Here is a 12,967-nt window from a genome sequence, read left to right as displayed (position 1 = left end):
AAAGTCTGCTAAATCCACAGGAACCGTGCACTTGGTGAAACTGGGAGTCTGCATTCTGAAATGAGTGAGTAAGCCTGCTGAATATCCAGCAGCCACACTGCAGTTTGGGGAAACCATGGGTTGGCATTTAGTGTTGGACTAGTTCTTTTTAAAAACTCAAAAATGGCTGAGGATATGGCAGTGAGAACTGCACAGGGAAGTGTGGCAGGAACGGCATCTCCACAACCTGTGAGTATGCCTCAATATTTGGCATGGACAATAGCCTTTCAAGCACACACTGCTAATTGTCTCAGAGCTAGGAAGGCAGAGGTTAGCCAAAAGGGAAAAAAAAAAAACCATGCCCCTTACAGCCATCTTCCTGGCGGGCTGAGAACGCTCCTGCCTGTTGCCATCACCACAGCCCAGAGGTGCGCCAAAAAACCCAGTGTGATGGGAAGTGTTTCCAGCAATGCACACACATGCCACAATATCTGGCATGAACAGTAGCCTTTTGCGCACCCGCAGCTAATTGTCCCAGAGCTAGGAAGGCAGAGCAGTGCAAAAAGGGGGAAATTAACACGCCCCATTCAGCCATCCTTTCAGCAGGCTGGGAATGCCCCTACACGGCCCGGTGGCCCAGAACTTCCCTTGAGGGTTGGCGTGCACTTGTGATGTAGCACAGCCTTCCCTTAGCAGAGGCCCTGGAAGGCACAGCTTGGAAGAGGGACCCACTCGGAAATCCCAGGGACCATACGCCAATACCAAGGACTTGTGGGTCAGCGGCAGAGACAATCTGTGGTGAGACCGAACTGAAGGTTTAGACTCTTGGAACAGCCTTAAATCTCCAGGAACATCTGGGAGGTTTGATTGTTAAATCCGCTCTCACTCCCTAACCACTCAGACACACACCCCACATTCAGGGCAGACAGCACCAACTACACATGCAAAATTGGTGCACCAATTGGACCCCACAAGAATCAGACCCCCACACACCACAAAGACAAAGTTGGGGAGAACCGGCTTGAGGGGAATAGGTGGTTCGCAGATGCCAACTGCTGGTTAGTTAGAGAAAGTGTATGCCACCAAGCTGTAGATATGATAAATTAGAGAGAAGTCTTTGAATTAGCATACATATCCTAAAAGAACCCTATCAAGTCAAGCAAATGCCAAGAGGCCAAAAACAACAGAAAAATTTAAAGCATATGAAAAAAACAGACAATATGGATAACCCAAACCCAAACACCCAAATCAAAAGATCAGAGGAGACGCAGTACTTGGAGCAATTCATCAAAGAAACAAAGTCAAACAATGAGACCATGGCACAGGATATAAAGGACATGAAGAAGAGCATGACATGGGATATAAAAGACATGAAGAAGAGCCTAGGGGAGCATAAAGAAGAAATTGCAAGAGTAAATAAAAAAATAGATGATCTTATGGAAATAAAAGAATCTCCCTCAGCAGATTCTTTTTATTTTGGTTAAATTAAAAAGATTCTGAATACTCAGAGTACAAGACTAGAGGAAGCTGAACAATGAAATCAGCAACCTGGAATACAACAAAATGGAAAATGAAAGAACAAAAGAAAGAATGGGGAAAAAAATTGAAAAAATCAAAATAAACCTCAGGGATATGATAGATAATATTAAACATCCAAATATGAGACTCATTGGTGTCCCAGAAGGGAAAGAGAAGGGTAAAGATCTAGAAAGAGTATTCAAAGAAATTGTTGGGGAAAATTTCCCAAACCTTCTACACAACATAAATACACAAAGCATAAATGCCCAGCAAACTCCAAATAGAATAAATCCAAATAAACCACTCTGAGACATATTCTGATCAGACTGTCAAATACTGAAGAGAAGGAGCAAGTTCTGAAAGCAGCAAGAGAAAAGCAATTCACCACATACAAAGGAAACAATGTAAGACTAAGTAGTGACTACTCAGCAGCCACCATGAAGGCGAGAAGGCAGTGGCATGACATATTTAAAATTCTGAGAGAGAAAAATTGCCAACCAAGAATTCTTTATCCAGCAAAGCTCTCCTTCAAATGTGAGGAAGAGCTTAAATTTTTCACAGACAAACAAATGCTGAGAGATTTTGCTAATAAAAGACCTGCCCTACTTGAGATACTAAAGAGAGCCCTACTGACAGAGAAACAAAGAAAGGAGAGATATGGAGAAAGGTTCCATAATATTAGATGAAGATGCATTTTTTAAGCCATATAGTGTCCACTGAATATAAGTTTGGCTTTATTATCATTGTTCTAGTTTGCTAATGCTGCAGAATGCAAAACACCAGAGATGGATAGGCTTTTATAAAATGGGGGTTTATTTCACTACACAGTTACAGTCTTAAGGCCACAAAGCATCCAAGGTAACACCTCAGCAATCGGGTACTTTCACCGGAGGGTGGCCAATGGCGTCCGGAAAACCTCTGCTAGCTAGGAAGGCAGCTGGCATCTGCTCCAAAGCTCCGGCCTCAAAACGGCTTTCTCCCAGGATGTTCCTTTCTAGCAAGCTTGCTTCTCTTCAAAACATCACTCCCAGCTGCACTCTCTTTCCTCTTTGAGTCAGCTCATTTATATAGCTCCATCGATCAAGGCCCACCCCGAATGGGTGGGGCCATGCCTCCATGGGAACATCTCATCAAAATTATCTCCGACAGCTGGGTGGGGCACACTCCAAGCAAATCCAACCAGCACCCAAGGGTCTGCCCCACACAAGACCACAAAGATAATGGCATTTGGGGGACACAATACATTCAAACTGGCACAATCATCATACTCATTGTAAGACACAACCCTATATTAAATTATTTTTAATTCCATATTTTAGAGAGGAATAAACAGATGTTGCAGAATGGTGACACTATAAAGGAGAAGACATACTTGGTATCACATCCTATTCCATGCTACCATTTCTTTCACTCTATTTCAAATGGATAACTCAGGTTTATGGTATGGCATTCTTTCTGAAACACCAGAAGTCAGAAGATGAAGATATTTGCCTCACTTTTCTGTCTTGCTGATTGTAAATGTGGTCATCTCACTTAACTTGTGAGATGACTCTTAGTTTCCTAACTGATAAAACAGGAATTAGACTAAGAATAATTAAAAACTATTAAATTTAAGTCTGAAAATATAGACTTCTTTTGAAAATCCAAAGGAATACTCTTGTACTTTTTGAGTGCATTGAAAAATGTGTATTCTCAATTATGTTTTATTGGTTGGTATAGATTAAATGCCATTGTCTGGAGATACGCATGGGATATATAGAGTAAAGGCATGTAGGGAGCAGTGGTGATGAAAATGTCTATTTATATGTGGAGAGATATCTGTTATTGTAGTCATTGAACCACTAAATTTAAGTGGCAATTATTAACTTCTACTACATACACTGAAACAAAACAACATTAACTGTGGACCCAAGATTTGCTATTTATTGCATAGTTAATGGAAAATACTGAACCATTTTAGCTTCTGAGTTCAGATAGAGGATTTGGTTTAAAAAAAAATCTATTTACTCTCTAATCCCTAAGCTTGTATAGTTTACAGTGAGAATTCCTATAAAAAAAAACAAAATTATCTCAATGCAGTTAGTTCCTTGGTTCAGATAAAAATAATTTGAATAGCAAGGGTTATGTGTAGGCATGTTTGTAAATATACAAAGGAGGAAGAAGGGGAAGTATTGATCTGTATTCAGATTTATTCCGCAACCTATGTATGGTGAGAATAGTGCAACAATATCCTCATCTGTAAAATTTATAATATGGCCACTATTTTGTTATATCAAATAAGATGACAATAAATATCTGAAAATTAAATACTATTCTGAAACTTTTAAAAAAATAATACAGGGGCATATAGGGAAAAAATATACCTATTGCAAACTAATTACAGTTAGTAGTATTTTAATATTCTTTCATCAACAGTAACAAATGTACTGTACCAATACTATGAGTCAGCAATGGAGAGGGGATAGTTAGGGGTATGGGAGGATTTGAGTTTCCTTTTTTTGTATGTATTTCTTTTCTGGAGTAATGAAAATGTTCTAAAAATTGAAAAAAAAATTAATTGTGGTGATGGGTGCACAGCTGTATCATGGTACCAGGGACAATTGATTGTACACTTTGGATCTTTGGATAATTGTATGGTATGTGAACAATCTCAAGAAATAAAAAAAAAATTTTTAAGTTAGTAATAGAGGCATATATGGGAAAAAATGTACCTATTGCAATATTGTTAACAATATTTTAATATTTTTTCATCAACAGTAAAAAATGTACCACAACAATACTATGCGTCAGTAATATGGGGGGATAAGGAGTATGGGAGGAATAGGTTTCATTTTTATTTTTATTTATTTCCTGGAGTAATGAAAATGACCTAAGTTGGATCATGGGCCTATGTGCACAACTATGTGACAATACTGTTGAAGCACTGATTGTATACTTCAGCTGGTTTTTATACTATGTGAATATGTCTCAATAAAATTGCATTTTTTTAAAAACTGAGTACATAAAATTATTTGAAGTAATCTTTGACTATTGCTATATGTGAATTAGTTCTCTATTTGAAACTGGATTTTTAAGTGTTCTGAGAATGAGCATGCAATAAACTCAAACCTTTTTGTACCCCTCACACTGCCCAGCTTAGAGCTGAGCATGTATTGAGTGCTCACCACACTTGGTGGGCAGGGGACTGAATGCTGGAGGAAGAACTAAATAGCCTTTTCAGAGATTTCTAGCCTAATAATTTTTTGGCTGTGGAAGCAGTCTCATTAGTGCAAGAACTTCTCAAAGAAATCCTGGTGTATTGGAGGCACATCAAAATGACCACAGGGGAAAAGTAAGAAGCATAAATGTGTAAATGAATACATAGGATATAGATATGAGTAAGGTCCTGGGGCTGAATGGAAAACACCTGCCCTGCCTAAAGGTTTTGAAATTTCAAGTTAAAACAAAACAAAACAAAATAAAATACCGAACACTTCAGGCAAACAGCTTACATCCAGAGTAGAGGACTAGATCCAACCATGAGTAATTAGTTTCTGGCCATTAGGTGAAAGTGGTCACTACCCATCTCTGCAGGCAGAATGTTAAACCACCTGTAGAGGTAGCTCTGGAACAGCAAGCTTGGACAGGCCTCAAGAAGTGAGCCTCATTCGTGTGTCTTCCTTAAAGGCAGTGTTTACCAGCTCTTGCCCACAAAGACTTGAGGCATCCCTTCTCTGCTCCCACAATATCTTTTAAAGATGCTGCTTTTTTGGCCTTTGCCTGCCACATCAGTCATGGTCCTCTGTCTTAACCTCTACTTACTAATCATCTGTAACAATACCTGTAATATCAATCTCTGTTTCCAAGCCTTAACTAACTCTAGCTGCCCTAACCTGTTAATGTGCTTTTCAGATATATAACCAGTACAGGTGGGCGAGTTGGTGGAGGTTCTCCTGTCCTAGCTACTCTTTCTTATAAGGTGCCCTGGGTGCGTAACCACTCAGTTTTCTGGGGGAGAGTAACCAGACTATTGTCTTAAATTAGAGAACTGAAGCATCACCTTAGTGCAGGGTGTAGAGAATGGAGAGAATGGGAACATAGACTCTGCCAGTCACTATGGTACCTTTAGGCACAGACTCTATAACTCTTACAGATAACCATGAGCTTCCTGAAGACAAATAAAGGTCTTTGACACTACTATGTCCTTGTGAAACTGGAGGGCTTTGTGATGCAATCCAGTGGCCTGGTTCCATTGTCTGTGAGGTGTACATGACAAGGCGTAGCACTGGAATCATTAGGCACTAGGATCCTGGATGCCTAGATAGAGGGATGGCCGGTCTCCTCATGCTATTCAGGTTTAGACCATGTTGAGCCCGACTTTTATTATATGGGGTCTTGGAGATCCCTTATATACCTATGGCCCCATCTTCATCATTATCCTAATTATTTGGCAAGTGAAAAGGAGACGTAAGGGATCAAGGTTGGAAACTACCAAAAGCTGCCAGGTATGGAAACACTACAACCAAGAATGAACTTAGACAAAAAGTTTTAAATCCATTTTCTCTGCTTATCACCCCCTGCAATTTTTTTCAATATACATCCAGTTACTCTTGAATAGTGCTTTTCTTCTCAGATCCTAGAAATAACTCCTTACCAGGCCCTCTGTACAGTGTACTCTAACTGAAAAGCCAAGAGTCTTCTACCTGGTTGGGTTGAGATGGAGTGTGGTCAAGGATGTAGTCTTTCTCACTGGATCTCAGAAGACCTTCCCGTTTGGATGACTTTTCTGGTTGGTGCTCCTTTAAGAACTTAGTAAGCTGAAGCCCTTTGGCAACTGAAAACACCCACACTTTAATTTGTTCTCCTCTCTTCTTTCTCATCCTGATCCTTCCTCAAAACTATTACTGAAAAAAGGGTGAGAGGTATGGAGTATGGAAGGGCCTCAAAGTGATTCAGAAATGGGAAAAGAAAGAAAATGAAGTTAAAAAAAAAAAGTGGAGTGGGGAAAGTAGGAGAGTATATAAACATACAAAGTGATTGGGAAGTATTTATAGGTTTTGTCTCATTAAGAATGTGAAAAAGAGAATGCTGCCACAGCTTCACATTCTAATTTTTTTGTCTTTAAGCGTCATCAAAAAGTCAGAAAAGGGGCTAAAGATGGAGCACCAGGAGGTAAAGTTCCAATCTCTCCTCACACTCCCCTCCACTGTAGGCACCATTCCCATGGTTTCTGACCACTGACCTCTTTGACTCTTGAGTGCCCAAGAGTCAGGTCGTCTAATCACTGAAGGCGCCAATTCCCAAAACGAAACTTCTCACATCCCTCCTTGAATAGAATATCAGAGCCTGGGTATATTCCAAACTTCTCTGCCTTATCTCCCTAGGATTGAAGAGATGAGGGAGTAGGCAGAAGCCCTTAACTGTGTCATTTATTGGTTTTCTGATCCTGTTGATGTCACTGCATCTCAATATTATTACCCATAAAATAGGCATAAAATTGACAATACTGCCTCAGGCTGTGGATATGAAATTAGGATTGAGACAGCACATCATAAATGTTTAAGTTGTGGTTTACACTCTCCTCTCAAAGTCTAATGGCCTTACTACTCAGTTTCCTAGTATATGTATGGGAACTCTCTCCCATGCCATATAACACTGTCTTCTGCTTTCTCAGATAGGAGCGCTTCCCAGAAGGTAGCTGAGAAGATGCAGGAGCTTCTCTCTCTCATGAAAAGGTGATCTCTTGCTGTCAGCTCTCTCCCAAACTCTAGCTTGGCCTTTGATTGAGCTGTCAGCTTGGTGTGGGGCAGGGATGAGAAAAGCTATAATGGCTGGGCAGGAGCCATGCACGGTAGAGGCTGGTTAAGGGGTTGAGAAGGTTGGCAGGGTAGAGGGGTTCAGACATCCCAAAAGGGAAGTCTCCCAATTTTGCTCTTGGTGCTAAAGCCACAGTAGTCCTGGAATTCAAGAGTTGACTATTGACTAGTTCATAAAATACTCTACATGGGGTTGAACTCAACAATGAATCAGTTATCCAGTCAAGAAAATGGATGCATGAATAAGTCACCATTGTCATATTCTTTTTGTACCTAAACACTTTCAAAAGCAGACTCTTCTGAGTGTCTGGACCTTGCTGACATCAATCCTCTGTTCAGTCTTTGGGAAGTCCAGGTCTGGGGCCAGCCCTCAGACAGAAGCCTATCAACTTATCCTCTTCTTAAGATCTCTAGAGACATCTCAAGGGAGGAATCTTTCCAAAGGCAAAGATATAAATAATCTGTATACACACTCACATTCACATGCAACAAAAAAGACCAGTATTTCCTATACAAAATATTAAGTCCAGATACACTACCTAAATGGAAGGGTTATGTGTATTCACATGACATGCATTTATGAAAAGTCCTAGAAATTCAAGTTCATTACTGCACACACAAAGGAAAAAAAAGAAAAAGAAAAAGGACAGGATTGGTTCCAAAGAGATATTCTGTACATGGACCAGGGACAGGCTCCAACTGCCAGAATGCAGTTCCCACAAGGATATCATTTCCCATAGTATGGAAATGCTCATTACCAGGCTTTGGCTTTGTTAGCCCTAAACAAAACTGACTCCAGGTTCTATCTGATGACGTTCCTGGCAACATCTCATCAGCTCATCACTTGGTGGCCCTATCTGTCTGGTTACCATCTCCTAATTCAGCTTATCAACACAGGTCCACAAACAATGGACACCCCAAACCCAGCATTCACTTAGGGCCTTGCCCTCCTCTGGGTTGTCTAAGACCTTGTCCAATAAGTCCCGGATCTTTAGCTCACCCAGTGCTAACCCACCAAATGCCATTTTCGTAGGGAGAAAAGCTATGGAGTAGAGTACTGCGGGGTAGGACTTAGGGCTAATAAGACTAGGGGAGGGCCACCCCTATCCCCGAGGCCATACTCTTCCAAGGAGGCAGAGGGCCCTGCTTCACTAATGGTTGCCATGTTTCCCTTCCCAGCCAGGGCTGGCTTCCTCAGGAGGGAAGTGTGCGGCGGATCCTTTGTGCAGACCCCTGCTGCCGCGTCTGCAATGCTGTGGCTTGTGAGATTCAGCAACTTCTGGAGAGCAAGAACATTTCATCGGGGGCATCACAGGTCTCTTCTGGCCTAGAAATGTCCATGTCTAGTGGCTCTTTTGAGAACAGTATGGAGCAGCCTTCCCAGCAGTCTAGAGAGCTTTCACTGGCATCCCTAACCTCCACACTGTCACAATTAACAGATCAGGAATCCTTAACCCAGACAGCTGCCCAGTCACTCAGTATCCTCAGCATCCAAGATTACTTGGCTAAACACTTGAATCTAGGACAGGGACTTCCACCATCAGATGTGCCCAGAGGCATAGAGTCTGTGACTTCTTCAAGGCTTGAGGAACCTAAGGTTGCAGTGAACCACCAGAAGGTGAAGGGAAACTCTGAGACTGTCCAGGGGAACCAAGGCCAGCAACCTCTAAAATCCCAAGTTCCTTTGCTGCCCCTGAACCCAGAGCTCACTAACATGACACATCCTATGGCTTTGCATATGGCCACTGTCCTCCCTGCCCACCTGCCTTTCCTCAGTCCTGAAGTCCTGAGGCTTCTTGAGTTACATGTCAGAAAATGGATGCATTTCCAGAAATGGGGGCTCCCCAGACGTGTGGAGGAGTCCCTGAGGCAGCTTATGCCAGACCCACCACTGTTTCACCAGCCTGGAAATAACCACCCAGTTTCTTTCATCCTGAATGATATTTCTAAGGCCTCTGTTGAAAAACTTGGGACCATTTCCCACCAGACCTGGGGTTCATGTATGACCGGCCAGCCCATCCAGGCCTTCTGGGTTTCTGAATGGTCCATTACAGACCCAGAACAAAGACACCACCGACAGCAAACCTCAAACTCTATGGCTCTGGCCTTGCCCTCTCCAGCCCTTAAAGTCCTAAAGGGCATGTGTCCACTGCCTCAGGGACACGCTGATGACTCAGGGGGTCATCTGCAGCAGAAACACAGCCAGTTATTCTGTGGCCACCCTTCTCTGCACAGTGAGTCCTTGGTTGCCACCTTCTTGGGTTCTCAAGGCCTCTCCACGAACAGGAATATGTCCAGGCCCCCCTTGCATGTTCCTTTTCTTTTCAATGAGCTCTCCTTCCTGCCGCTGCTGCCAAAAACTCCACCCCACTCACCCCCTCCTTCTACCCCACCTCCCTCACGTTGGGCCTCTGCACCTGATCATCAACAAGCCCAGGTGAGTGTCCCATTTCTGACTCTGGCTGAGTGTGAAGCCTTGGAGTGGCACCTGCTGCAGAGACAGCTCCAACTTCAGTGGGGTTTGCCAGCTGTTTTCCAGAGAACTCAGTATGCCCACCGTGCTGAGCACTGTGACACAGACTACTGTGACACAGCCCAGTCTCCTGAGGCCATAGACCCTCCCTGGCCAGGGAAAAACATCTCAGTCCTCACAAGAGAACTCCTCTTCTTCCCAGACCATGCCAGGAGGCTGCTGGAATTCCACCTCCAGAAGCAATTGATCCACCATCACTGGGGCCTGCCCCAGAAGATCCAGCAGTCCATTCAGTTGCTCCTGTCCCACACTGACCAGCAGGCCCTGCCCTGGGACAGCACCGCCCTGGCCACTGTTGGTGTCTCCCAGCCTGCAGCCCCAGAGGCCAATGCGTCTACTGATCTTTTCTCACCCAACACAGCCCCAGTGTGGTACCCCACGCCATACTTGCTCACCAAAGCCAAGACAATATTGCAGAGCCACATCGACTCCAAATGTAGGCAGATCCTCCAGGGCACTGTCCCTGCCCTTGTGGCTAGCTCCTGGGACTATAGAATTCCTGGGGGCCTGGCAGTGGCTCCCTTACCCTGCATTCCAGAAAGCAAGCCTGGGGAGCTGCAGGCAGCAACTGATCCTGACCTACCTGGGGACGCTATTCCCTGGATGCCAACAGCCCTTGATTGCCAGCAACAGGCCTCACCAGATATCATCACTGAACACCCCAAGCTGCCCCGAGCCCTGTCCGAGGTAGCCATTGAGAAACTAGAGACGACTTTACGGCACAAATATTTGGCCTTCTTGTCAGGGCTGCCTACTCTTTATTATGTGGCTCTCTCCAGGGCCATGATCCCAGCAATCGCTAGTCAATGTACAATCACAGAGATGGTACCTGAGCCTGTCATGTGCCCAACAGAGCCTCAGACTCAGACAATCTCGTGTGAAGACCAGCGTATAGGTCCTGAGCCAGACTTTGAAGATCCCAATGAGACTTGTGCAGAGTTCCAGACTGAAGTGCAGGAGGAAGGTGCAATGGAGATAGTGCCTCCAGAGTGCCAGGAAGATCCTGTTAGCTCCTACTCGCTCAAGACAGCCATCTTGACCAAACTAAATTTCCATCTGAGAAAAAAGGCCCTGGAGATACAATTGGGAATTCCCATAAAGGCAAGGGAGTCCAGGGAACAAACTGTAGCAGTCCCAGAGAAGATATCCACAAAGGAGCCTCTTGAAGAGAGTCTGAACAGCCAAGGGAAAACATTGCTCCAGGAACTCCCCATCCCACCAGACGCTCCATATGCCCCAGACCCACAATTGTCCCACCTGAAAGAAAGGCTGGCCATTGAGCTAAAGGCTGTGCGGCAGAGCCAAAAGCAAGCTAGTTCCAGAGAAATACCCCATGGTTCTGCCCACTGGAACTCCAAGATCTCACAGCCCAGTGGGGACAGGACAGAGGCCCAGGTGCTTTGTGTTCAGATGGAAGCCAGAGTGAACAGCCCCAGCCTGGAGAAAGCATGGAGCCCTGAACCCCACAGCCCTGGCAAGAGCAAGGACTCAGACCAAATTTGCACGTTGACAGTGAAGAGAGAAGATCCAGGGAAACCCAAAACAGCAGGGGGCCATGGAGAAGGGGATGCAGGGTTTGGGCTCTACACAACTGGAGAAAAAAGACACCCTGCTGAAGACCAGAGGCCAGCAGGGACGCTTCTGAACAGGACACACCGAGGACCCCGGCGATGGAGCCATAGCTTACCTCGTGCTGTTCCCGATCAGCACAGCCCCCAGCATCACCCTCAGTTGAAGCTCCCAGAGCAACCTCCAGGAGTCCCTGGGGAGAAAGCATCTGAAAAGAATGACCTGCAAGACAATCAAATCAAGCTAGGTGTCATCAGCAAAGCAGCAAGGATTCCTGAGACTGCCCAGTGTACGGTGCCCCAGGCTTCACAGACCCAGCCTTTCCTGGACCAGCTAATTCAGGGGAAGCCTCTGCATGGTCAGATTTTGCAGGGGCCAGTGACGGTAGCCCATGCTCACAAGAGCCCCAGCCTTCCAGAATCTGGCTTGAGAAATAAGATGAAACGCTTTCTGCACTGTATTAACCCCAAGGCGAAAGGCAAAGGGCACGAGGAGTCCATTCTTTCTGCAGCTGAGAAAGTAGCCAAAACCAGGAAAAAAAATGTTGAAAAGATCTCAGCCACTACCAAAGACCCTGTGGTACGAGCTAAGTCCAAGAAGACAGCAGGGGACCCCAACTCCCAGTCTCCACGTACTGAGCTACAGGTGGGCCTGGCCTTGGATGGCCCTCAATCTCGAGACAATCAGCTCTGGCACTGCTCCCGTCAGGTCTGCTCTGCCTCAGGCCTGAGCCAATCCCGCCACTGCCCTCGGCACTTTCCTCGAGTGGCTTGTGCCTCCCAATCAGGTAATCTACCATAGGTCCCAATTCTCATCTCAGAGGAAATGCTGAGATGACCCAGTGCCACCAAGGAGAGTTTGTAAGCTCCCAAACCTCTGTGTCTCTTGAAGAGGACTGCTATTGTCATTTTCATTAATGTGTGGGTGGAAAACCATATACTCTATGAAAACTATATACTCAGAAAACAATATACTCTATATCATTAGGTAGTGTTGCCTGTTTGCTTCTTCTGTCCACCATCGTGTCTTAAGGAAAGCCATGGAGGCATTCCCAGCTAGGGATGAGCTTAAATCCACATTTTAATAGTCAGACTTTCACACAATTCCTCTCAGCCCACCCTGCACTGTGGATAAATAGGCTTGAGCAGAGTGCACCTTGTCTAAGGTACATTGAGGGTAAAGGTCAAATGGATTCAGTCATGGCTTCCCATCATTTCCTTGTTCCCAGAGGAGCCATGTGGATGTGATGATAATATTGACAAGGAGAAGTGGCCGGATACAGGGCAATTTTGGCCCAGAGGCAAAATTCCTTAACTGATGACTTATGTATATGTCCACAATCTGGGGGGAAGGTTTTTCTAAGAGGGCCGTGGTGCTCCATCCTTGAGGAAAGGATTTTGTATTTTGATAGGTGTCAAAACCAAAATTTAGAAGCTCCTTCTCCTCTCCCCTCCCTGTTGGTTCCCATCTAGGAACCTGCTGTAACCTGTGTTCTTGAGGGAAGGAGGTGAGTAAACTCTGGGCTTTGTACTGCTTGCCCAAAGTGTGAAGAAAAGCAGTGAGTTGAGTATGA

General features: G+C 44.7%; 1 protein-coding gene across 3 annotated transcripts in view; it reads left to right on the top strand.

Moving 5' to 3' along the window:
- FAM205A (family with sequence similarity 205 member A) overlaps positions 1-12,364 on the top strand; it is a 137,502-nt gene extending 125,138 nt beyond the window's left edge. The window contains exons 4-6 of one of the 3 annotated variants that reach the window (XM_037798234.1): positions 6,603-6,648; positions 7,151-7,211; positions 8,472-12,364. In XM_037798234.1, coding sequence (XP_037654162.1) covers positions 6,603-6,648; positions 7,151-7,211; positions 8,472-12,195 — 3,831 coding nt within the window. In that variant the 3' untranslated portion in view covers positions 12,196-12,364. Of the gene's footprint in view, positions 1-6,602; positions 6,649-7,150; positions 7,212-8,471 lie in introns of those variants that run through there. The other 2 variants (XM_037798235.1, XM_037798236.1) reach the window with 2 other exon arrangements.
- Positions 12,365-12,967: the final 603 nt, after the last annotated feature.

This window comes from Choloepus didactylus, chromosome 10 (genome assembly GCF_015220235.1).
Source record: "Choloepus didactylus isolate mChoDid1 chromosome 10, mChoDid1.pri, whole genome shotgun sequence".
In the NCBI taxonomy this organism is placed as follows: Eukaryota; Metazoa; Chordata; class Mammalia; order Pilosa; family Megalonychidae; genus Choloepus; species Choloepus didactylus.
This window is presented reverse-complemented; position numbering and strand designations above follow the sequence as displayed.